This window comes from Pristiophorus japonicus, chromosome 24 (assembly GCF_044704955.1).
Source record: "Pristiophorus japonicus isolate sPriJap1 chromosome 24, sPriJap1.hap1, whole genome shotgun sequence".
In the NCBI taxonomy this organism is placed as follows: domain Eukaryota; kingdom Metazoa; phylum Chordata; class Chondrichthyes; family Pristiophoridae; genus Pristiophorus; species Pristiophorus japonicus.
This window is the reverse complement of record NC_092000.1, coordinates 3,486,779-3,510,175: the sequence shown is the minus strand read 5'-3', so window position 1 is coordinate 3,510,175 and position 23,397 is coordinate 3,486,779. Positions and strand designations below refer to the sequence as shown.

The window sequence follows — 23,397 nt, the reverse complement described above, 5'->3', positions numbered from 1 at the left end:
CCAAATTATTGGAAAGATATGATTGTACAGAGATTTTTGAGGATTAATATGAGGAAAGATTGGATAGGCTGGGGTTGTTTTCTTTGGAACAGAGGAGGCTGAGGGGAGTTGAGAACTTTATTCACCCAGAGGGCAGTGGAGGCAGAAACCCTCACCACATTTAAACAGTACTTGGTCTGTAAGTTATGGCACTTCAGGTGCACATCCAAGAGCTGAAAAGTGGGATTAGGCTGGATAGCTCTCGGCTGGCGTGGACACGATGGGCCGAATAGCCTTCACAGAAAACCCAGTGTCTGCATTTCTATGAAAGTTGCAAATGACATCCTATGTAAACTATCCCTCATCCTTCACAACCGCTCACCAACTTATTTTATTCTATAACAGAATTTTTTTTTTTTTTACAGGTTTAAATGATATTTTACCATAACATGGTTACATTTATCTGAGTTGCTGGTTAAATGTTTTACTTCATCGTCAAGAATGGATAAAAGGCCTTAACTATTCAGACGAGAGGTGTAGAATATAAAAGTCAAGATGTAGTTTTGGGCTCTGCATTATAGCAAGACTATTGGGGCAAGAAAGAGGTGGCAGGCTGTGAGGAAATACAGACCTGTTTCTGTTTTCATTCAAGCAAAGGACATTTATGATGTGATGGGATAATAATGCTGTGAGCGCTAACTTCTACCTCCCCACTTCAACCCCACCTGAGCCCTGTTGTCTCAATGCTGGGGCCTGTATCCTGACATTACTGGGTTTTGGTGTCTCCAATTTATTTGTGTTTAATTCCCATCATATTCTCCCAACAGGCACTGAGCAAAGGCACGAATGAAAAGTTTAGCAACTTTAGTACAGCAGCCTACTTCCATCTAAACCTACACATGCTGACCTGATTGCAGAGAGGAGACCAACACGAGGAGGATTCACTTGCAATCAACAGCCTTTGGATCAGACATTTTTGTCCTAACACTTTTTTTTTTATTTTTGATGACAAGTTACTAAGTAGACTTTAACTGGAAATTGGTCTCATTAGTTCAGCTCGTCAGTTGGTCGATGGTCTGAAAAAGAGAGAAAAATAATAAAGATTTGCGTCAGGCAAAGCAAACAAACAGATGAATTCTTCAAGTGCAGCCATGTCTCGCACTCGGGTACATGTTACTGGGGTCAGTAGATACGACTACTGTACTCTGCGTGAAGCACTGATGGCCACTTAACAGAACACAGACAACAACGCACCCAGCATGAAATTCCAGGGACAGAACCTGTCTAAATAAACATTTTACTTACTTTGCCCATTCCACATTCAGGATTAAATGATCGTAACCAAAGCCTGATACCCCCGCAATGGCTCTGGCAGCATCCTCGCGGCGGTGGAAACTGATAAAGGCAAAACCCTGCAAAGAGAGCACAAAGAAACTGAACATTTCCGAACACAGACACCACGCACCCCGACATTAATACTAAACGATTAACAGCCGTACCTTGGACTGGCCGGTGTTCTTGTCCTTCGCCAGGTAGATCCTGGAAATGGAACCAAAGGGCCTGAACAGTTCCTGCAGGTCAGTCTCTCGTGTGTCCTCCGAGAGGTTAGTCACACGGATTGTGGCATTGTCATCCGCTGGGGGGACAGAAACAGCCGTGTCAGCACCACACCCAGCGACGATATCCCCCGCAAGCTGCCTTTTGGTGTGCGGTCCCTTTAAATCGGCACGGACCGAACAGCCTCCTGTGCTGTAACCATTCTATGGGCTGAGAGCACACTGCCCCACCCCCCACCCCTAGGATGGGTCACGTCAGTGCGCAAACACGGCCCGAGGAAGCGCCAATACCGCGCGGTTTGTGGAGTTTAATTCTCTCAGGTCCACGGCTCCTGCACTTTCCGAGTTAAGTTTAACCGTTTGACACGAGGTGCGTTTTTCCCCAGCGCCCCTACCTCTGCGATTGGTCTGCATCGACTCTCCACGCCGATTGGCTCCGTCCCGCAGGCTGGGCGGGACGTATTTCCCGGTCTTGCTCTGAGCCGCTTGGACTGGTTCAGGATCTGGGGGCAAAGAATGAAACTTTAACATAAACACACAGACTCCATTGTAACACAGGCTCCGGCAGCAATGTCCCCTTTAAATAATGTTTTGGGTTTGTGGCCCTGTGCGCGGTTTCCCATTCAAGAGCGCCGCCCGGCCGCACAGCTTAACGGGAGCGCTGCCCGCAGACTAGGCCTTTTTTGGCCTTGCTCTCAGACCTGCCGGCATACCGATCTTCCCTCCCTGAGCCTCTGCGTTTAGTAAAATAAATCCACAACATCAGTGAATTGAAAATCCCAATGGTGCACAGACATCCTGGCTGAAGGGCCTCTGCTGCTGGCTTCTGGTCGCCTGTGGTACTGCAGCAAATACTTCTCGGTAAGTGTGTGTGTGTGTGTGACAGTCACCAGGCTGCGAAAGATGCCGAGTGGATGTTACAGCAGCAGCGGGCAAGCTCACTGCTGCTGACTACAGCGAGAAACCAGATGGAGGCTGCACGTGTACCTGGGCCGTTAACCGTTAAGCCCATTAACTCTGGAGTTTCGCTCCCCCTCCAGTGGCTGGGTTGCGAGGCGTGGCTCGGGTCCCAGGATCGATGCCGGGACCGCGGTGATCGACAGACACTGTAACCAGGCCTCGGTCCCCGTGGGGTAGAGGGCGGAGGGAACAAACCAATGGGGCCAGGGATTTCCACTGCTGATTATCCAGCGGCAGGATCTGCTTCGCAAGCAATGTTCACCCCACCGGACTAATTTTGATTAGGTCCGTGGTCCCTGCGGCAAAATTTCACTTTGGAAAGGAGGGACCGTTTGTTCGCAAGTGCTGCCTCCCATGGTCAACCGCCTCGATACTTGGCAGGCTCACAAAGGAGGGTCAGGCTGAAGGGCCAGTGAGGGAGCGACTGGGTAGTGGAGCCGGGAGAATACGACTGGGAGCGGTTACAGGAGGGAGCGTGTTTGACGCGCCCGGCGCAGATAAACTCCCCCGCCCCGAGGTCGGTGCATACCTGAGCCCTTCTCCTTCTCGGCCGTGGTCAGCCCCAGCTGCTCTGCCAGTTCCTTCTGCATGGGCCCCAGCGTGTCCTTGTACGGGCAGCGGGTTGTCCAATGATCCCCTTTACAGATCCGGCACGACACGATCTTCTGGCCTTTCAGCTTGGCCATCGGGTCATCCTCCTCCGTACAATTCAAATCCTGTAAAAGGTTTAAGGGTGGGGGGTAGACAGTTGAGCACTGAGTGAACTATACCTCAGCAAGGATCAGGGTGGACAGAGAGCTGTCTATGTGCTGCAGGGAATTTTAAAAAGTTACGCTCCACCACAACAAGCTTTTATAGGAACAGGAGGAGGTCATTCAGCCCCTCGAGACCGTTCCCTCATCCTATTAGATCATGCTGATCTGTACGTAGCTCTAATCACCCGCCTTTGAGTCACAGCTTTTACACGATATTCCTTTGCACCCGAAAAGCTGCGTCTGATTGAGATGTATTGGCTGGAAGATGTTTGAGGTGTACTGAACCCAACCATGTTGGGGAGTACAGCGTACACACACACTGCTGAAACTCCGCCCTGTGAATGGGCCATTATAACTCAGCTTCCACAAGATATTGGAGCAGGTGAGTTAGGCTGACCAAGGTGCAGAGTGGAGGGAGTGCTGCCCTTCAGATGGAGCTGTCTGTCTCCCAGTGACTGACCCTGATGCAATGGCCAACTCCCGCCTTCATTCTCCAGAGATTGTGCCCCAGGTTTGGCTCAGTTTAGATGGCATCAGTACAGAGTGTTCTTGGTACACAATGACATGCACATTACTATTGAGAGAGAGACAGAGTACATAAGCACAGCCGTTGTACTAAACAGTTATAAATTACTAGCTAGGCCTCAGCTGGAATATTGAGTCCAATTCTGGGCACCACACTTTAAGAAGGATGTGAAGGCCTTGGAGCGGGTGTGGAGGGGATTGACCAGAATGGTTCTGGGGATGAGGGACTTCAGTGATATGGAGAGACTGGAGAAGCTGGGGTTGTTCTCCTTGGAGCAGAGAAAGTTGAGAGGAGATTTGAAAGATGTTCAAAATCAGGAAAGGGTTTGAAAGAGTAGCTAGAGAGAAATGTTTCCAGTGGCAGAAAGGTGGATAACCAGAGGACACAGATTTAAGATTATTCGCAAAAAAAGAGGCGAGTAGCATGTTTTTACGCAGCGAGTTGTGATCTGGAACGCGCTGCCTGAAAGGGCGATGGAAGCGGATTCAAGAGTCACTTTCAAACGGGGGAATTGGATAAATAGTTGAAAAGGAATAAATGTGCCGGCTGGGCTGTGGGACCAATGGGATCGCTCTTTCAAAGAACCGGCATAGGATCGATGGGCCGAATGGCCTCTCCTGTGCTGAGAGATTCCATATTGCGGATAATACAGAAATGACAAGCTGAACATCCCGAAGAGCAAGTTTGATCCGGCACTTACTGATCCCTGCGGTCACACCCTGACTCGGGACTCACCTCCTTGCTGGTAATGAAGGTCATGTACACATCGTCACTGACTGTTGTCGTGGCAACATTCGGACCGGCTGGGTCATATTCCGAGGTCCCAAACTTCTTCCAGTTCTGAAAGCGGATAAAAGCCAGTGAGCGAGTGTGGAATTCTCACCGACTCCTCCTCCACAATATCCCTCACCAATCCTGAATGCCTCCACGCTGGTTTATGGCCAATCTTCACCCGTCAGCCTCAACAGTGAGTGGCGGCAGGCTATTCTACTCTGGAGAGCATCACAACTAAACATAATTTCCTCCCTCGACGCCCACACACACACTTTGCAGCAACGGGCAGTGGAGAGCGATCGGGGGTACATCGCCTGACCCAGTCACCCCTCCCCACCGCAGGAACCCCGCCGGTGCCTTTACCACACCCCCACCCGAGGCAGGAACAAAATACAGGACCAGAAAATCTTCCGCAATCTATCCAGCCAGTCTCAAAATCTAATCCCACTCCCTCAGATAGCCACCCTGTATTTCCCCACACCCTCGGAGCAATCTGTTCCACATATTCACCACCCCCTGGGCAAAGTAGTTCAATCTAAACCGCCCTGTGCACCTTCTCCTCATCTCCAGCCCGTGTCCCCCTAACAGCGACTACACTTCAAAAGTACTGCTTTGGCTGTAAAGCGCTTTGGGCATCCTGAGGTCGTGAGAGACGCTATAGAGTTTTTTTTTTAATTCATTCTTGGGATGTGGGCATTGCTGGCATTTATTGCCCATGAGAAGGTGGTGGTGAGCCACCTTACAACTGAGTGTTTTGGACCATTTCAGGGGCAGTGAAGAGTTAACCACATTGCTGTGGGCCTGGACTCACATATCGGCCAGACCGGGTAAGGGCAACAGATTTCCTTCCCTGAAGGACACCAGGTGGGTTTTTACAACAATCTGGTAGATATTTGGGGGGGTCACCATTACTGCAAATCTTTCTTTGGGAAATCTCGAACGCATCAGGATTGGATTTATCTCTTCCTTTAATATCTCCCCGAGCCAGCGCTTCTCCACCAGAAACAACCGGCAATCTCACAGCTCAAGCTTCTCACCAGCATGGCTGCTCTTCTCAGCAGGGACTCCCAATGGCTGGACACCCTTAGTGAGCAAAACACCCAGAATCGTGCGCATGTACCTGTCGAGATACCCCAACATCCTCCTGGCTTCCTTTGCTGCTGTCGAGCAGTGTTGTTCGATTCCCTCCAACTATCCCTCCAGATCTCTCCCCTGCTGACGTTTACATTCTCTTCCTTGGTCGCGTTCCTCCACATTAAACGGCATTTTGCCACTCATCAGCCCACCATCCCAATTAACCCTTTACAGAAGAAACAGGAGCAGGAGTGGGCCATACGGCCCCTCGAGCCTGCTCCGCCATTCAATACGATCATGGCTGATCCGATCATGGACTCAGCTCCACTTCCCTGCCCGCTCCCCATAATCCCTTAACGCTCAAAAATCTGTCTATCTCTGTCTTAAATTTATTCAATGACCCAGCCTCCACAGCTCTCTGAGGCAGAGAATTCCACAGATTTACAACCCTCAGAGAAGAAATTCCTCCTCATCTCAGTTTTAAATGGGCGGCCCCTTATGCCCTCTAGTTCTAGTCTCCCCCATCAGTGGAAACATCCTCTCTGCATCCACCTTGTCAAACCCCCTCATAATCTTATACATTTCGATAAGATCTTCTGAATTCCAATGAGTAGAGACCCAACCTCCTCAACCTTTCCTCATAAGTCAATCCCCTCAACCTAGTGAACCTTCTCTGAACTGCCTCTAAAGCAAGTATATCTTTTCGTAAATATGGAAACCAAAACTATTCCAGGTGTGGCCTCACCAATACCTTATATAGCTGTAGCAAGACTTCCCTGCTTTTATACGCCATCCCCTTTGCAATAAAGGCCAACATACCATTGGCCTTCCTGATCACTTGCTGTACCTGCATACTATCCTTTTGTGTTTCATGCACAAGGACCCCCAGGTCCCGCTGTACTGCAGCACTTTGTAATCTTTCTCCATTTAAATAATACCTTGCTCTTTGATTTTTTCTGCTGAAGTGCATGACCTCACACTTTCCAACATTATACTCCATCTGCCAAATTTTTGCCCACTCACTTAGCCTGTCTCTGTCCTTTCGCAGGTTTTTTGTGTCCTCCTCACACATTGCTTTTCCTCCCATCTTTGTATTGTTGGCAAACTTGGCTACGTTACACTCAGTCCCTTCTTCCAAGTCGTTAATATAGATTGTAAATAGTTGGGGTCCCAGCACTGATCCCTGCGGCACCCCACTAGCTACTGGTTGCCAACCAGAGAATGAACCATTTATCCCGACTCTCTGTTCTCTGTTAGTTAGCCAATCCTCTATCCATGCTAATATATTACCCCCAACCCTGTGAACTTTTATCTTGTGCAGTAACCTTTTATGTGGCACCTTGTCAAATGCCTTCTGGAAATCCAAATACACCACATCCACTGGTTCCCCTTTATCCACCCTGTTCGTTACACCCTCAAAGAATTCCAGCAAATGTGTCAAATATGACTCTCCCTTCATAAATCTTGGTTTATCTGTTTGCCTGTTCCTGTTATTTGAAACCCCACCGCACCCATTGTGTTGACTCGCGCACACACACACACACAGTTCCCCATTAAATGTCCCAGAATAGAAGCTTTAAAAAAGTCACTGAGGAGTATGTGCTGCAGAGCACGTTTGCTCATACAGAATACAGAAACTCACTTTTCTCCTGGCCACGGCTTTTGAAGCTTTCCTATTTTCAATTCTGTATGTACGGACAATCTGCAAAAAAAAGTTTAACTTTTTAAACTATTTCGATATTTCACCGCACATGAACTCATCCCTGGCAGTCAGCTGGTATCAGTCACCACTGCAAACGTTTACATGATGCACGATCATCACCCGATCTAGAAGAGAAGGCTGAGGGGTGACCTAATAAGGGTTTGATAGGGTAGACGTAGAGACTGTGTTTGCACTTGTGGGGGAGACCAGAACTAGGGGCCATCACTATCAGACAGTCATTAATAAAACCCAATGGGGAATTCAGGAGAAACTTCTTCACCCAGAGAGTGGTGAGAATGTGGAACTCGCTGCCACAGGGAGTTGAATCGTATCGATATATTTAAGGGGAAGCTATATAAACACACAGGGGTGAAAGGAATAGAAAATGTTGATGGGGTGAGAGGAAGAGGGTGGGAGGAGGTTAGAGTGGAGCATAATCACCGGCACAGACCCGTTGAGCCAAATGCTGTACATTCGATGTAACACCGCACAATCTCCCAGCTCCACCCAGACCCGCTGCTTCCCAGGGACACGGGTGGAGCCCGTCACTGAAACACATTGTGATCAGCAGCGAGGTCACGGTGAAAACTCTCGAGGCAGTCAGGCACAGCATCACATGGACATCAGGGCCTTTAATTTTTCATCTCATAACACTCCTGTGAAGCATCTTGGGACGTTTCACTACATTAAAGGCGCTATATAAATACAAGTTGTTGGTGGTAATTGGCTGCGAAATACAAACAGCCCTTTGCATCCACTTCCCAAACGGTCAGCGAACTCAGGGACGCAGAAACAAAACAGCAAGCGATGTTGCCTGGCCTGGAGAATTTTAGCTATGAGGAAACATTGGATAGGCTGGGGTTGTTTTTCATGGAACAGAGGCGGCTGAGGGGAGACCTGATTGAGGTGTATAAAATTACGAGGGGCCTAGATAAAGTGGATAGGAAGGACCTGTTTCCCTTAGCAGAGGGGTCAATAGCCAGGGGGCATAGATTTAAAATAATTGCTAGGAGGTTTAGAGGGGATTTGAGGGCGGTGGGGGTCTGGAACTCGCTGCCTGAAAGGGTGGTAGAGGCAGAAACCTTCACCACATTTAAAAGGTATTTGGATGTGCACTTGAAGTGCCGTAACCTGCAGGGCTACGGACCCAGAGCTGGAAAGTGGGATTAGGCTGGGTAGCTCTTGGTCGGCCGGCACGGACACGATGGGCTGAATGGCCTCCTTCCGTGCTGTAAATCTCTGTGATTCTATGAACAATGTTACCAAATAACGAAGAAATAGAAAGGAAAAAAATGGCCAGAGGTAGAAAGGACTTGATATATTCCCCCGGGGAGCGAGTGTCTGCACCAAGATTGTGATGTTCAGCACCGAGCCTGGCCTGTGACTTTAAGATCACTACAGTAACTCCAGGTCACTGTGTCCACAACAGTTATTAGGTACTCCGGCCAATCAGAGGGCAGTTGTAAGTGCTTGCCTGTTTCGGGCTCCGGGTTGGTGACGGACCTCCTGTCATTGTTACAGACTGTAGAATGTCCGCAGGGTGCAACAGACAGACATGTTACGGGCCGACATTCCGCGGCACTGCGCACCGTGAGTGGGACGAAGAGGTTACGCTACCGATGAGCAGCTTCACAAGCCCAATATTATGCTGCCGCTGAAGTGAGGCTGTGTCCCTTTAAATCCCCAAATCCAACCGCTGCTTGGTGCACAGGGCTGGGTCTGACTATCCTTTGCTCGGGGAACCAATCCCGGATTTGTGGCCGTTGGTGGCACCGCCGGCATTTACCGCCCAGCCCCGGGGACGGTGGAGGTGAGCCACCTGCTGGAACCACTGGCCACTTCACAGGGCACATTGGTGTGGGACTGGAGTCACCTATAGGCCCAGACAGGGTGCCGGCTCGAGGGGCCGAACCGCCTTGTGCAAGGACGGGAGCTTTCCTTCCCGAGAGTGAAGGGGTGGGTTTGTGCAGTAATCCGACAGCTCGGTGCTCAGTGCCACTGACTGCCTCGCCACCTCTGGGTTACTAGCCCAGTAACAAGACCACTCCACAACTGGCCGGCTTCAAGGTGCAGGTCAGAACCTCACGGCATGAAAGGCCTGCCATTTCTCACTTTGGATTTGTTGCCAAGCACAGTGTGTGGGGTGTGGCAGACCACGAGCGCTCTCGGCTAGTTTATAAACGTTGACAGAACAGGATCAGTTCTGGTGTTTCAGCAGAATGAGTGTTCCGAGTTTCTCAATCGCAGTGAGCCAACTAGTCAGCCCTGGAGCTGGGAGTTACCCTGAACCTGGCCACAGTCTGTTGTCTAAAGCTGCTTACTGAAGCCCGGTCTGCTTACTCTATCTTTAAGAATTTAATTGGGGCAGTACAACGGAGGCGTGTTCATTGTGGCTAGAAAAATACCAACTAATACTGGCTCCCGAGCACACAGCAAAACTCACCTTCAACTTCTTCCCATCCTCGTCGATTTTGTACTCGATGATAGTTTTAATGTTCCCTTTGATCAATTCTTTGGGGGAAGGCAGGGGACCTAGAGATCGTCAAAGGCTAAAGTTAATGGAGGCAGATTGTTGCAGCACTGTAGAGTTTGTGAAACGGAGCACACACTAACTATAGCCCCCCGCCCCCCCCATCTACCCCTCCTATACCCCACCTCCCCATCCATCCCTCCCCTCCCCCCCTCTCCATCCATCCCTCCTCCCCCCTCCCCCTGCAGTGTCAAATGAATCCATTTTAATAAAAATTAAGAAACTTCAAAAACAATCTTGGGCTAGACTTTCCACTAGGTGGCTGATGGGCCTTGTTCCAGTGATGTGGGACGTATTGTCCACGCTGATCATCGGCACAAGGCCCATTTTATTTTTGCGATTTTTCACTCGGCCTTAGGCCAGCGATGTGGAATGGGCGATCTGATTTTTCGCCGATGTTACGATCGGCCAAAAAAAGCGGAAGTCAAATGGAAGTCATATAAAAAAAAAGCTTCCCTAGCAACGCTATTGTGCAGATGTGTGGGGGGTTTTTTGGGGGTTGTTTTTTTTTTGCTGCGTTTGGAGAGTTCATGGGTCATCGCACATGCTCAGAAGCACAGGGAGGGTCAGAGAGAGCGGAAGAAAGAGAAGGAGAGAGGACTTGGTAGTTTGTTGTGAGGAGAATTCGATTAAAGCATTATATTTGACAAATTTGATTGATCTAATAGCTAGTACAGGAGCTATTATCTAGCATCATCTCTTATCTGAAAAAACATTTTGTAGCAATGTCGATGCAATTGCAAGTGCAAAAAGAAAGGGAGATGGAGAGGAGAAGGGCCAAAGCATTTAGTGAGGAGGCCCTTGTTAATGTGGTCACAACGAGGTGGGAGGACTTGACACTGGGTGGGCATGGGAACCCTAGGAGAATGTGGCTGGAGATTGCCGATGTCGATGAGGTGCGGACTGCTGACCAGTGCCGCAAGAGATGGAACAGTCTGCTGGCAGCAGCCAGAGTAAGTGCATTATATATTCTATATTTAAAACATATTTAAAAGTCATATTTAAAACCACACGTGTATTATTTAGTTGATGTTTATAAATTGTAAATAAATTCCTCATTTATTTATAATATAAAATAATTAAATCAAAAATACTTTTATTCTCCCTAACACTAAGGTGAATCTTACAGTATTAAAAATTATTCATATGCACTACAATGTTATGTAGTAATTGAACATTTAAATCCGTCGTTCTTAACTGTTTATTGTCAAGTCCATTAGCCGTGCAATGTTCAATTATCATTTACAGAAGATAACTATCAACCGCGCGAAGCAAAGGAGGACGGGTGGCAGCTCCGCGACGGTACACGTTCCTATTCAATACGAGGAGCTTGCGGTGGCCTCGGTGGGGCCTGAAAGCCGCTCGGTCACGACCTGTGGTGTGGTCGAGCCCACCCTTCAGTCTCGTGAGTAATGGGAAATGTGCAATGTGTCAAACATTACTAAATACATACGAAAAATATTGTAGTTACGCATGTAATGTTATGCAATTATAATTCAATAATTTCGATGTAGTCTTGATCCATGAATGAGGCCATGTTAACGCTGGGGTTTTGAAAAGCATTGCAATGCTTTGGGTTATTGAAATATTGATACTGAAATTTTGATATGTATTGATAGGAGTTATTTTAGAAATTTCATTCGTCTTTCTAAGGTCAAGTGTCCGTTGAGCAGTGTGAATTACCGGAGACATCCTCAAATATCGACTCCTCCAACAGCTCGGAGAAGAGACGGAGGAGGAGGAGGAAGTTATCACACACTCCGTCAATTTGAGGCGGAGCAAGAGGAGGGGTAGGAGGAGCAGGAGGAGGATGAGATTGTTTTTGTGTGTGAGCGGGGACAACCTGCGGCCATTTCGATTGAGATGGAAGAGGCACCGGGACCAAGTGGTGTACAGGTGGTGACGCCAAGGCACGTAATATTGCAAACGCCGATCCCACGGAGGTCCGGTCAGCGTGGTGAGCAATCGCCTACCACAGAGGGTCAGACAGAGAGATTAATATCCCTGTGCAGGGTGAGGTCGCGACCTTATCCAGCGTTTTGCGGGATTCTCTGCCAACTGGAGCCAGTTCTCCGCGAACTGGAACCAGTTTCCAGCATCCTGGAGTGAGTTCTGCACAAACTTCTCCAACTGGTCTTCCGAGCAAGCACAGACTGCGAGGGTAGATGTTGGAGGCCATTCGGCAGCAGACAGCCGCAACCAATGCCCTACGGCATGCGTTGCTGGCTGGACACGGCGCTGCACCCCAAGGTGTCGTGTCTGCTCGCAGCGAGACCCCGAGCACGCAAGCGAGTACGGAGGGCACAGTTCCTCCCGACTCGCAAGTGGAGCTTCAGGCTTCCGCTCCCGCTCCCTCACCTCCACCAGGGCAGGAAGTCTTGCCGTCCCACTCCGCACGACGTCTCGGTAGACCAAAACGGGCGGGTGGGGTATGAATACGGGGTGGGACTGGACCTGGAGGGAAACATGGCCGCAGGTAGCGAGAGGGGAGTTTCTTCCACTTGTTCTTGTTTTGTAAGTTGTTATTTGTTCATTGTTAATTGTTCAGATTTTGTGTATTTGAGGGAAGGGTGCAGGGGGGGGTGGGGTTTGGAGGGATAGTTTCTATCAAATCTTTTTCTCATATTTGTTAATAAAAAAATTTTTATCTTTGCTTCAATAAATTGCGTGTATCTTCTCTCAGTTACATTAGTTATCAACTATACAGTTGCTAATCCATATTTGTTTATTCTTTTAATATAAGTACTTTAGTAACAACTTCACTATGTAAAAGCTATTTAATAAATTCAATATTTACCAAAAATAATGTAATACCTATTTATATTCCCTGTCCCAATATTCTGAGTACAACTAACTCTCTAAATAACTCACAACTAATGCTCCACCCTTCCTCTGAAGTCAAAATGGTGTCCGTATTGCCCATTTTCCTTCTCTTAGGCCCAGAAAAAGCAACTATTTCTCAGCACTCTTTTGGGCCTTGCATCAGCCCAGCGAAGTGCATGCTCGGTGCTGATACTTGGGACGGGCCTGGTGTGGGCTATAATTTCGGCGATCTTCTCGCCGATCAAAGTGGAAACCTGGGCACCTGTTTTTCAGGCGATATTTTGGGCCTAGTTTCCACTTTTTGCTCAAAATGGGCGAGAGGTCAGTTTTGGGCCATATATGGGCCATAGATGGGCGATGTGAAGTGGAAAGTCTAGGCCCTTGATTTCAGTTTTGCCTTTCCCAGTGCGAGCCCCAATCTTTGCTTTGCTCTCGAAAGGAGCTTACCCGCTTCCTGGTTCGCTGTCTGTGAGAGTGCTGCCTTGTGATTGGCTGCTTGTTGGCGTCACAGTGGCTCACGCAAGGGGATTCCCCATTCATTTCCGCTGATTTCAATTACACACCGGAAAATTCGAAATCCTCAAAAGGAACGCCTTTGCTTCATCACTGACAACAAATTCCGGGCCCATATCTCCGTGTCTTTCTCCATCAATCCCAAACTAATCCCACTGCCCCGCTCCCTCCCCATAGCCCTGTACTAATCCCACTGCCCCGCTCCCTCCCCATAGCCCTGTACTAATCCCACTGCCCCGCTCCCTCCCCATAGCCCTGTACTAATCCCACTGCCCCGCTCCCTCCCCATAGCCCTGTACTAATCCCACTGCCCCGCTCCCTCCCCATAGCCCATCAATCCCAAACTAATCCCACTGCCCCGCTCCCTCCCCATAGCCCTGTACCAATCCCACTGCCCCGCTCCCTCCCCATAGCCCTGTACCAATCCCACTGCCCCGCTCCCTCCCCATAGCCCTGTACTAATCCCACTGCCCCGCTCCCTCCCCATAGCCCATCAATCCCAAACTAATCCCACTGCCCCGCTCCCTCCCCATAGCCCTGTACTAATCCCACTGCCCCGCTCCCTCCCCATAGCCCATCAATCCCAAACTAATCCCACTGCCCCGCTCCCTCCTCATAGCCCATCAATCCCAAACTAATCCCACTGCCCCGCTCCCTCCCCATAGCCCATCAATCCCAAACTAATCCCACTGCCCCGCTCCCTCCTCATAGCCCATCAATCCCAAACTAATCCCACTGCCCCGCTCCCTCCCCATAGCCCATCAATCCCAAACTAATCCCACTGCCCCGCTCCCTCCCCATAGCCCATCAATCCCAAACTAATCCCACTGCCCCGCTCCCTCCCCATAGCCCTGTACTAATCCCACTGCCCCGCTCCCTCCCCATAGCCCTGTACTAATCCCACTGCCCCGCTCCCTCCCCATAGCCCATCAATCCCAAACTAATCCCACTGCCCCGCTCCCTCCTCATAGCCCTGTACCAATCCCACTGCCCCGCTCCCTCCCCATAGCCCTGTACTAATCCCACTGCCCCGCTCCCTCCCCATAGCCCATCAATCCCAAACTAATCCCACTGCCCCGCTCCCTCCCCATAGCCCTGTACTAATCCCACTGCCCCGCTCCCTCCCCATAGCCCATCAATCCCAAACTAATCCCACTGCCCCGCTCCCTCCTCATAGCCCATCAATCCCAAACTAATCCCACTGCCCCGCTCCCTCCCCATAGCCCATCAATCCCAAACTAATCCCACTGCCCCGCTCCCTCCCCATAGCCCTGTACTAATCCCACTGCCCCACTCCCTCCTCATAGCCCATCAATCCCAAACTAATCCCACTGCCCCGCTCCCTCCTCATAGCCCATCAATCCCAAACTAATCCCACTGCCCCGCTCCCTCCCCATAGCCCATCAATCCCAAACTAATCCCACTGCCCCGCTCCCTCCCCATAGCCCTGTACTAATCCCACTGCCCCGCTCCCTCCCCATAGCCCATCAATCCCAAACTAATCCCACTGCCCCGCTCCCTCCTCATAGCCCTGCATCAATCCCACTGCCCCGCTCCCTCCCCATAGCCCATCAATCCCAAACTAATCCCACTGCCCCGCTCCCTCCCCATAGCCCTGTACTAATCCCACTGCCCCGCTCCCTCCCCATAGCCCTGTACTAATCCCACTGCCCCGCTCCCTCCCCATAGCCCTGTACTAATCCCACTGCCCTACTCTCTCCCCATAGCCCATCAATCCCAAACTAATCCCACTGCCCCACTCCCTCCTCATAGCCCTGTACTAATCCCACTGCCCCACTCTCTCCCCATAGCCCATCAATCCCAAACTAATCCCACTGCCCCGCTCCCTCCCCATAGCCCTGTACTAATCCCACTGCCCTGCTCCCTCCCCATAGCCCTGCATCAATCCCAAACTAATCCCACTGCCCCGCTCCCTCCCCATAGCCCTGTACTAATCCCACTGCCCCGCTCCCTCCCCATAGCCCATCAATCCCAAACTAATCCCACTGCCCCGCTCCCTCCCCATAGCCCTGCATCAATCCCAAACTAATCCCACTGCCCGCTCCCTCCCCATAGCCCTGTACTAATCCCACTGCCCCGCTCTCTCCCCATAGCCCTGCATCAATCCCAAACTAATCCCACTGCCCCGCTCTCTCCGCATAGCCCTGCATCAATCCCAAACTAATCCCACTGCCCCGCTCTCTCCCCATAGCCCTGCATCAATCCCAAACTAACCCTATTGCCCCGTTCCCTCCCCATAGCCCTGGGTGGTGAATCTTTGGAATGCAGTCGTTGAGTATATTCAAGGCGGAGATCGATAGATTTTTGGATATTAAGGGAATCAAGGGATATGGGGATCAGGCAGGAAAGTGGAGTTGAGGTCGAAGATCAGCCGTGATCTCATTGAATGGCGAAGCAGGCTCAAGGGGCCATAAGGCCTACTCCTGCTCCTAATTCTTATATTCTTAAATAGCTTCAGTAAAACAGCAAATATTAATCCACAGCCATTACAACCACCTCAGTTTTTAAAAAACAGATAATCTAGTCATTTATCTCACTGCTATTTGTTATGAATTGGGAGCCATGTTTTCCTACGATCATTTATTGGCTGTGAAACTGGTGGAGATGTTGAGAGGTTGCGAAAGGCACTATAGAAATGCAAGCTCTTCATTTTCTGTCATCTTTCGGGGTGAGGTGATGAACTCCTGTCCATGTCACCCGACACGGACAGACTTGTATTTATATAGCGCCTTTCACAACCTCAGGACATCACAAAGCGCTTTACAGCCAATGAAGTACTTTTGAAGTGTAGTCACTGTTGTAATGTGGGAAACACGGCAGCCAATTTGCGCACAGCAAACTCCCACAAACAGCCATGTGATAATGACCAGATAATCTGGTTTTTTTTTGTTGATTGAGGGATAAATATTGGCCCCAGGACATCGGGGAGAACTCCCCTGCTCTTCTTCAAAATAGTGCCGTGGGATCTTTTACATCCACCTGAGAGAGCAGGGCTTTAGTTTAAAATCTCGGCACCTCCAACAGCGTAGCACTCCCTCAGTACTGCCCCTCCGACAGTGGGGCGCTCCCTCAACACTGCCCCTCCGACAGTGCGGCACTCCCTCAGTACTGCCCCTCCGACAGTGCGGCGCTCCCTCAGCACTGCCCCTCCGACAGTGTGGCGCTCCCTCAGTACTGCCCCTCCGACAGTGTGGCGCTCCCTCAGTACTGCCCCTCCGACAGTGCGATACTCCCTCAGTACTGCCCCTCCGACAGTGCGGCGCTCCCTCAGTACTGCCCCTCCGACAGTGCAGCGCTCCCTCAGTACTGCCCCTCCAACAGTGTGGCGCTCCCTCAGTACTGCCCCTCCGACAGTGCGGTGCTCCCTCAGTACTGCCCCTCCGACAGTGCGGCACTCCCTCAGTACTGCCCCTCCGACAGTGCGGCACTCCCTCAGTACTGCCCCTCCGACAGTGCGGCACTCCCTCAGTACTGTGCCGGGAGGGTCAGCTTGGATTATGTGCTTAAATCTCTGGATTGGGACATAAACCCACAACCATCTGACTCAGGAGAGAGAGTGCTGCCCACTGAGCCATGGCTGACCCGCTCAGGTGGATGTAAAAGATCCCATGGGAGGGGGTTTTAGGGGATTGGGGTAATTCTCAGCAACCACCCAACACTCCCCGAATCATGGAGCAGCTCAATCTGCTAAGTGGACAGCAACTAATGGCCACAAAACCCGGGGAGTCAAAGACTGGCCAGCTGAAACGACCTTTACGAAAGGCTTTGGGCAACTGGGGAGATTGTGTGTGGAGCACCGATTCTACAGTTTAACTATTTTAACTAACTACTGTCTACCAGTGCTGCCTACCTTTCTGCCTCGATCCATCCTCATCTCCTTCAAATGCATTTTCAGTACTTTTATCTGGAATGGCAAAGTGGTTAAAAATTCCACTAAACATCTACAGGAAGGAGGGTAAACCGAGCAGGGGCTGGGCTCCAGGGATCACACGACTATGTCCAGTGTGAGACTGCTTCCAGCTCAGCGACTGCACTGAAGCGAGGGGAATCGTTACCGGCTGCAGCAAGCCCACCCACACGCTGCTGAATTAAAACGGGGCTTGACGGAGTGGCACAGTCTGACACCGCAGGTTCCCGGCCCGCTGGCTCAATCCCCTGCCCCGTGTGTCGGCCGATTCCCATTACACGGCTGTGTGGAGCTGGCCCCCTCCCATCATCCAAAGCACATGGTCAGGGTCCTGAGCGGTCAGAGGAAGAATGACCAGAGGCCTGGCCAAAGGAAAGGAGGGATGAGTAAGGAATCCGGTGCCATTGGCTTGTGCAGCCAGCAGCATCCAACAAACCAATTCTGACATCAATCCCCCAGGGACAGGGGTCACAGGACTCACGTCCTCTCCCGATCTGGCCTACACCTGACTCTCAAAGCTCTCTCGAGGTGCCCAGCACAGCCACTCAGTGATTAAAACAATCACTATTTCTCCACCAGCAAGGGGCAATGATCAGAGTCGAGGCTGCGTCGCCCCCAGCCCCAGGGGAACAATCCCAGGGCCGGGGTGGGTGACTTATTGTCTCGGGTATATGACGTTCCACGGGTTCAGTGAAGCCACTGATTCGCCCACAAGGGTCTGTCACTGCCCGAGGTCGATGCTGCAATGGGAATTGTTTGAGTGTCTCGCTGAACCCCTCGACAATCTATCCCACAATATATACAGGGTTACAGATTAACCAACACGGCCACTGAAACAATGGCCAAAACGGCAGAGATTTCTTCCAGTTCTATGCAAATTGCTGTGTGCGTTATATTTCAAATTAGTTTGACAAGTGACCTTGCAGCAACCACCATAGCCAACAGATGGTTAATAAATGCAGGACACATCCTCTGATTCTTCTGACGATCCCTGCCACAAACTCTGCCCCTGGCCACTGCCTCCATCTCTCTCCCTGGCAACAGTCTGGGGCCCAACCACAACCTTGGTCTCATATCTGACCCCGAGCTGAGCGTCGGACCATAGATCCACCCTATCACCAAGATCCCCTATTTTCCCCTCCATAACATCACACCACTCTGCCCCTGCCTCAGCTCACCTGCTGCTGAAACCCTTATCCATGCCTTTGTTACCTCTAGACTGGGCTATTCCAATGCTCTCCTGGCCACAGCCCCCATCTTCCACCCTACATAAACTTGGTGATCCAAAACTCGGCAGCCCGTGTCCTAACTCGCACCGAGTCCCGCTCACCCATCACCCCCTGTGCTCACTGCCCCGTGTCCTAACTCGCATTGTGTCCTGCTCCCCATCACCCCCTGTGCTCGCTGCTCCGTGTCCTAACTCGCACCGTGTCCCGCTCACCCATCACCCCCTGTGCTCGCTGCCCCGTGTCCTAACTCTCACCAAGTCCCACTCACCCATCACCCCCTGTGCTCGCTGCCCCATGTCCTAACTCTCACCAAGTCCCACTCACCCATCACCCCCTGTGCTCGCTGCCCCATGTCCTAACTCACACCGAGTCCCACTCACCCATCACCCACTGCCCCATGTCCTAACTCTCACCAAGTCCCACTCACCCATCACCCCCTGTGCTCGCTGACCTACACTGGTTCCCAGTCCGGCAACGCCTCGATTTCAAAATTCTCATCCTCGTCTTCAAATCACCCCATGACCTCGCCACGCAACCTCATCTCCCTCCCCAAACTTCAAATTCCTCCCTCCCTACATACCATTGGGACATGGTTGTTCTACATTAAAGGCACTTTAAACCCTGAGTTATTGATTGCTTTTCTCGATTTTAAAATTCTCATTCTTGTGTTCAAACCACGGCCTCGACCCCCCCCATCTCTGTAATCTCCTACAGCCCTCCGAGATCTCTGCACTCCTCCAATTCCAGCCTCTTGCACATCCCACCATCGGCGGCAGTGCCTCCAGCTGCCAAGACCTGAGGCTCTGCAATTCCCTCCCTTAACCTCTCCATTGGTTTTCTCCTTAAAACCTCCCTCTCTGGAGCTTTTCATCTGTCCCGATATCTCATGTTGTTCAATAACGCTCCCGTCACGCGTCTGGGGATGTTTTACTGCGTTAAGGGAGCTATATAAATGCAAGTTGTTGTTGCGATTTTAAAATACTACACGGCTTCAGTCGATCAATGGTTCGATGGTAACTCCCACAGGTTTCGATGGAGAGTGTAAATTCATTAACTTGTACTGAGCCACAGGAAGGGATCAGCTCTCAGTCCGGGGCAGGCGAACATCAGCCCTGGGCGAGAGAGAGAGAGAATGGGAAACGCAAAGCAAGCCATCACCCCATCCCACCTGTCCATCTCCTCCGCCCCCTCACTCCCTCCCTCCGCTTCCGCCCTCACACACTCCCTCCCTCCTCTTCTGCCCTCACACACTCCCTCTCTCCTCTTCTGCCCTCACACACTCCCTCTCTCCTCTTCTGCCCTCACACTCCCTCACTCCTCCTCCCTCACACACTCCTCCTCCTCCTCCCTCACTCCTCCTCTTCCCTCGCACACTCCCTCCCTCCTCCCTCGCACACTCCCTCCCTCCTCCTCACACACTCCCTCACTCCTCCTCCCTCACACACTCCCTCACTCCTCCTCCTCCCTCACTCCTCCTCCTCCTCCCTCACTCCTCCTCCTCCCTCACACACTCCCTCACTCCTCCTCCTCTCACACACTCCCTCACTCCTCCTCCCTCACCACTCCTCCTCCCTCACCACTCCTCCTCCCTCGCACCTCCTCCTCCCTCGCACCTCCTCCTCCCTCGCACACTCCCTCCCTCCTCCCTCGCACTCCCTCCCTCCTCCTCACACACTCCCTCCCTCACTCCTCCTCCCTCACACACACACTCCCTCACTCCTCCTCCTCCCTCACACACTCCCTCACTCCTCCTCCCTCACACCTCCTCCTCCCTCACACCTCCTCCTCCCTCACCACTCCTCCTCCTCTCACACACTCCCTCACTCCTCCTCCTCTCACACACTCCCTCACCCCTCCTCCTCCCTCACACCTCCTCCTCCCTCACACCTCCTCCTCCCTCACACACTCCCTCCCTCCTCCTCACACACTCCCTCACTCCTCCTCCCTCACCCACTCCCTCACTCCTCCTCCCTCACTCCTCCTCCTCCTCCCTCACACACTCCCTCCCTCCTCCTCACACACTCCCTCACTCCTCCTCCCTCCCTCACTCCTCCTCCTCCTCCTCCCTCACACACTCCCTCACTCCTCCTCCCTCACACACCCTCTCTCTCCTCCTCCTCCTCCTCCTCCTCCTCCCTCCCCCAATCCCAGTGAGGGTTCGGTGCGACGCTGCCACAGTTGAGTAGCCCACGAGGTTGGGGAACATGAGGCGGGCGGGAGTGAGCCCAGCCCCGGATCCCACGTGTGCCCGGGGAGCCGGCGCCGCCTGCGGCCTGGTGCTTACCCTCGTCTCCCTCCTCCTCCACCTGGTCGGCCCAGCTGGGCTTGGAGCTGCGGGAGAGAAAGGGAGAGTTAGAGCGGGCGCGATCCCCCGGCCCCCGGTCACCCCCCGGCCCCACACACCGGCACTCACTCAAAATCCATGGCGCACGTCAGCCGAGCGCAGCCGCACTGAGAGACCGGGGCTCGGCGGCGAGAAGGAGGGAGGGAGGCCGCAACAGCGCCACCCGCAGGCCGGAGGTCCGAATCCAACAGCGCCACCCGCAGGCCGGAGGACCAACAGCACCATCCGCAGGCCGCAGGACCAACAGCGCCACCCGCAGGCCGGAGGACCGAGTCTAACAGCGCCACCCGCAGGCCGGAGAACCGAGTCCAACAGCGCCACCCGCAGGCCGGAGAACCGAGTCCAACAGCGCCACCCGCAGGCCGGAGGACCGAGTCCAAAGCGCCACCCGCAGGCCGGAGGACCAACAGCGCCACCCGCAGGCCGGAGGACCAACAGCGCCACCCGCAGGCCGGAGGACCAACAGCGCCACCCGCAGGCCGGAGGACCAACAGCGCCACCCGCAGGCCAGAGGACCAACAGCGCCACCCGCAGGCCGGAGGACCGAGTCTAACAGCGCCACCCGCAGGCCGGAGGACCGAGTCCAACAGCGCCACCCGCAGGCCGGAGGACCGAGTCCAACAGCGCCACCCGCAGGCCGGAGGACCGAGTCCAAAGCGCCACCCGCAGGCCGGAGGACCAACAGCGCCACCCGCAGGCCGGAGGACCGAGTCCAACAGCGCCACCCGCAGGCCGGAGGACCAACAGCGCCACTCGCAGGCCGGAGGACCGAGTCCAACAGCGCCACCCGCAGGCCGGAGGACCAACAGCGCCGCCCGCAGGCCGGAGGACCGAGTCCAACAGCGCCACCCGCAGGCCGAAGGACCAACAGCGCCACCCGCAGGCCGGAGGACCAACAGCGCCACCCGCAGGCCGGAGGACCGAGTCCAACAGCGCCACCCGCAGGCCGAAGGACCAACAGCGCCACCCGCAGGCCGGAGGACCAACAGCGCCACCCGCAGGCCGGAGAACCGAGTCCAACAGCGCCACCCGCAGGCCGGAGGACCAACAGCGCCACCCGCAGGCCGGAGGAGGCCTCACCAGGCACAGACTCAGTTGGAAGTCACTCTCCGAACAAATTTCTTGGGTGAAACTTTTGATTAGGACTGAAATCTGGAAGCACTTTTTCCACACAAAGTATCCTGAAAATCTGCAACTCTCCCCAATCCCAAAAACTCATCAGGAACTTTACATACATTCCTTCTTATGGACACAAACATTTCTCATTGCAGGGGTTTTCGTTTCTTTTTAGGGGCCACTGCCCTTTGTGTTTGGCAAATCTTCCCCCTGCACACCCTGGGATTGACAGATTGTGAGGGTACATAGAAACATAGAAAATAGGTGCAGGAGTAGGCCATTCGGCCTTCGAGCCTGCACCACCATTCAATGAGTTCATGGCTGAACGTGCAACTTCAGTACCCCATTCCTGCTTTCTCGCCATAACCCTTGATCCCCCGAGTAGTAAGGACTTCATCTAACTCCTTTTTGAATATATTTAGTGAATTGGCCTCAACAACTTTCTGTGGTCGAGAATTCCACAGGTTCACCACTCTCTGGGTGAAGAAGTTTCTCCTCATCTCGGTCCTAAATGGCTTATCCCTTATCCTTAGACTGTGACCCCTGGTTCTGGACTTCCCCAACATTGGGAACATTCTTCCTGCATCTAACCTGTCTAACCCCGTCAGAATTTTAAACGTTTCTATGAGGTCCCCTCTCACTCTTCTGAACTCCAGTGAATACAAGCCCAGTTGATCCAGTCTTTCTTGATAGGTCAGTCCCACCATCCCGGGAATCAGTCTGGTGAACCTTCGCTGCACTCCCTCAATAGCAAGAACGTCCTTCCTCAAGTTAGGAGACCAAAGCTGTACACAATACTCCAGGTGTGGCCTCACCAAGGCCCTGTACAATTGTAGCAACACCTCCCTGCCCCGTACTCAAATCCCCTCGCTATGAAGGCCAACATGCCATTTGCTTTCTTAACCGCCTGCTGTACCTGCATGCCAACCTTCAATGACTGATGTACCATGACACCCAGGTCTCGCTGCACCTTCCCCCTTCCTAATCTGTCACCATTCAGATAATAGTCTGTCTCTCTGTTTTTATGGAGGGCCATGGGTCAGTGGTGGGCAGATGGAGCACAACAGGCTCGATGGGCTGAATGGCCTCCTCCTGTTCCTGTTGTACAAGTCGCAGGTTCCGGCAACAAAAGTCCCTTCGTAGAACTTGCCGAAACAGAGAGACCATTAAAAATAGCAACTTGAATTTATCTGGCACTTTTAACATCGTAAAAGATCCCAGGGAGTGCAGGGAGAAGGTTTGCCAAACACGTTCTCACAAAGGGCAGTGGTCCCTAAAAAGACACAAAAACCCTTGCAATAAGAAATGTTTGTGTCCATAAGGAGGAATGTATGTAAAGTGATTGGGACATACACTGTATTATCAGACACAGCAGCAGTTAATCAGTTTATTAAAATGCAAAAATAGGGAGCAAAGTATTACACTTAAAAATTTGAGACCGTGCATTCTTTAAAAAAAACACAGAATCCCCAGCCCCTCTGAGTGAGCAGACAGCATTCTCTATTTACTCATTGCTGAGTATTCCCGCTGTAATGTCATCGCTTCATGGGTTCTTTGCTGAAGAATTCACAGCAACACATTGCTATTA

The 23,397-nt window shown here is 52.1% G+C and overlaps 2 protein-coding genes across 3 annotated transcripts; one reads left to right on the top strand and one right to left on the bottom strand.

Annotated features, from left to right (window-relative positions):
* Positions 1-952: 952 nt before the first annotated feature.
* eif3g (eukaryotic translation initiation factor 3, subunit G) lies at positions 953-20,868 on the bottom strand. 2 transcript variants are annotated; one of them, XM_070866987.1, is made up of 11 exons: positions 20,763-20,868; positions 20,634-20,680; positions 17,064-17,117; positions 9,770-9,858; positions 7,267-7,326; positions 4,512-4,616; positions 3,025-3,211; positions 1,931-2,038; positions 1,479-1,615; positions 1,285-1,391; positions 953-1,055 (listed from the first exon to the last, which is right to left on the bottom strand). In XM_070866987.1, the coding sequence occupies exons 1-11, from the start codon at positions 20,771-20,773 to the stop codon at positions 1,040-1,042; spliced, it is 921 nt and encodes a 306-aa protein (XP_070723088.1). In that variant the 5' UTR covers positions 20,774-20,868; the 3' UTR covers positions 953-1,039. The 2 variants fall into 2 exon arrangements, with proteins under 2 accessions (XP_070723088.1, XP_070723089.1); XM_070866988.1 differs by lacking the exon at positions 17,064-17,117.
* Positions 20,772-21,836, top strand: LOC139238009 (proline-rich protein 2-like). The gene is made up of 2 exons (XM_070867407.1): positions 20,772-20,776; positions 20,885-21,836. The coding sequence occupies exons 1-2, from the start codon at positions 20,772-20,774 to the stop codon at positions 21,834-21,836; spliced, it is 957 nt and encodes a 318-aa protein (XP_070723508.1).
* The last annotated feature ends 1,561 nt before the right edge of the window (positions 21,837-23,397 follow it).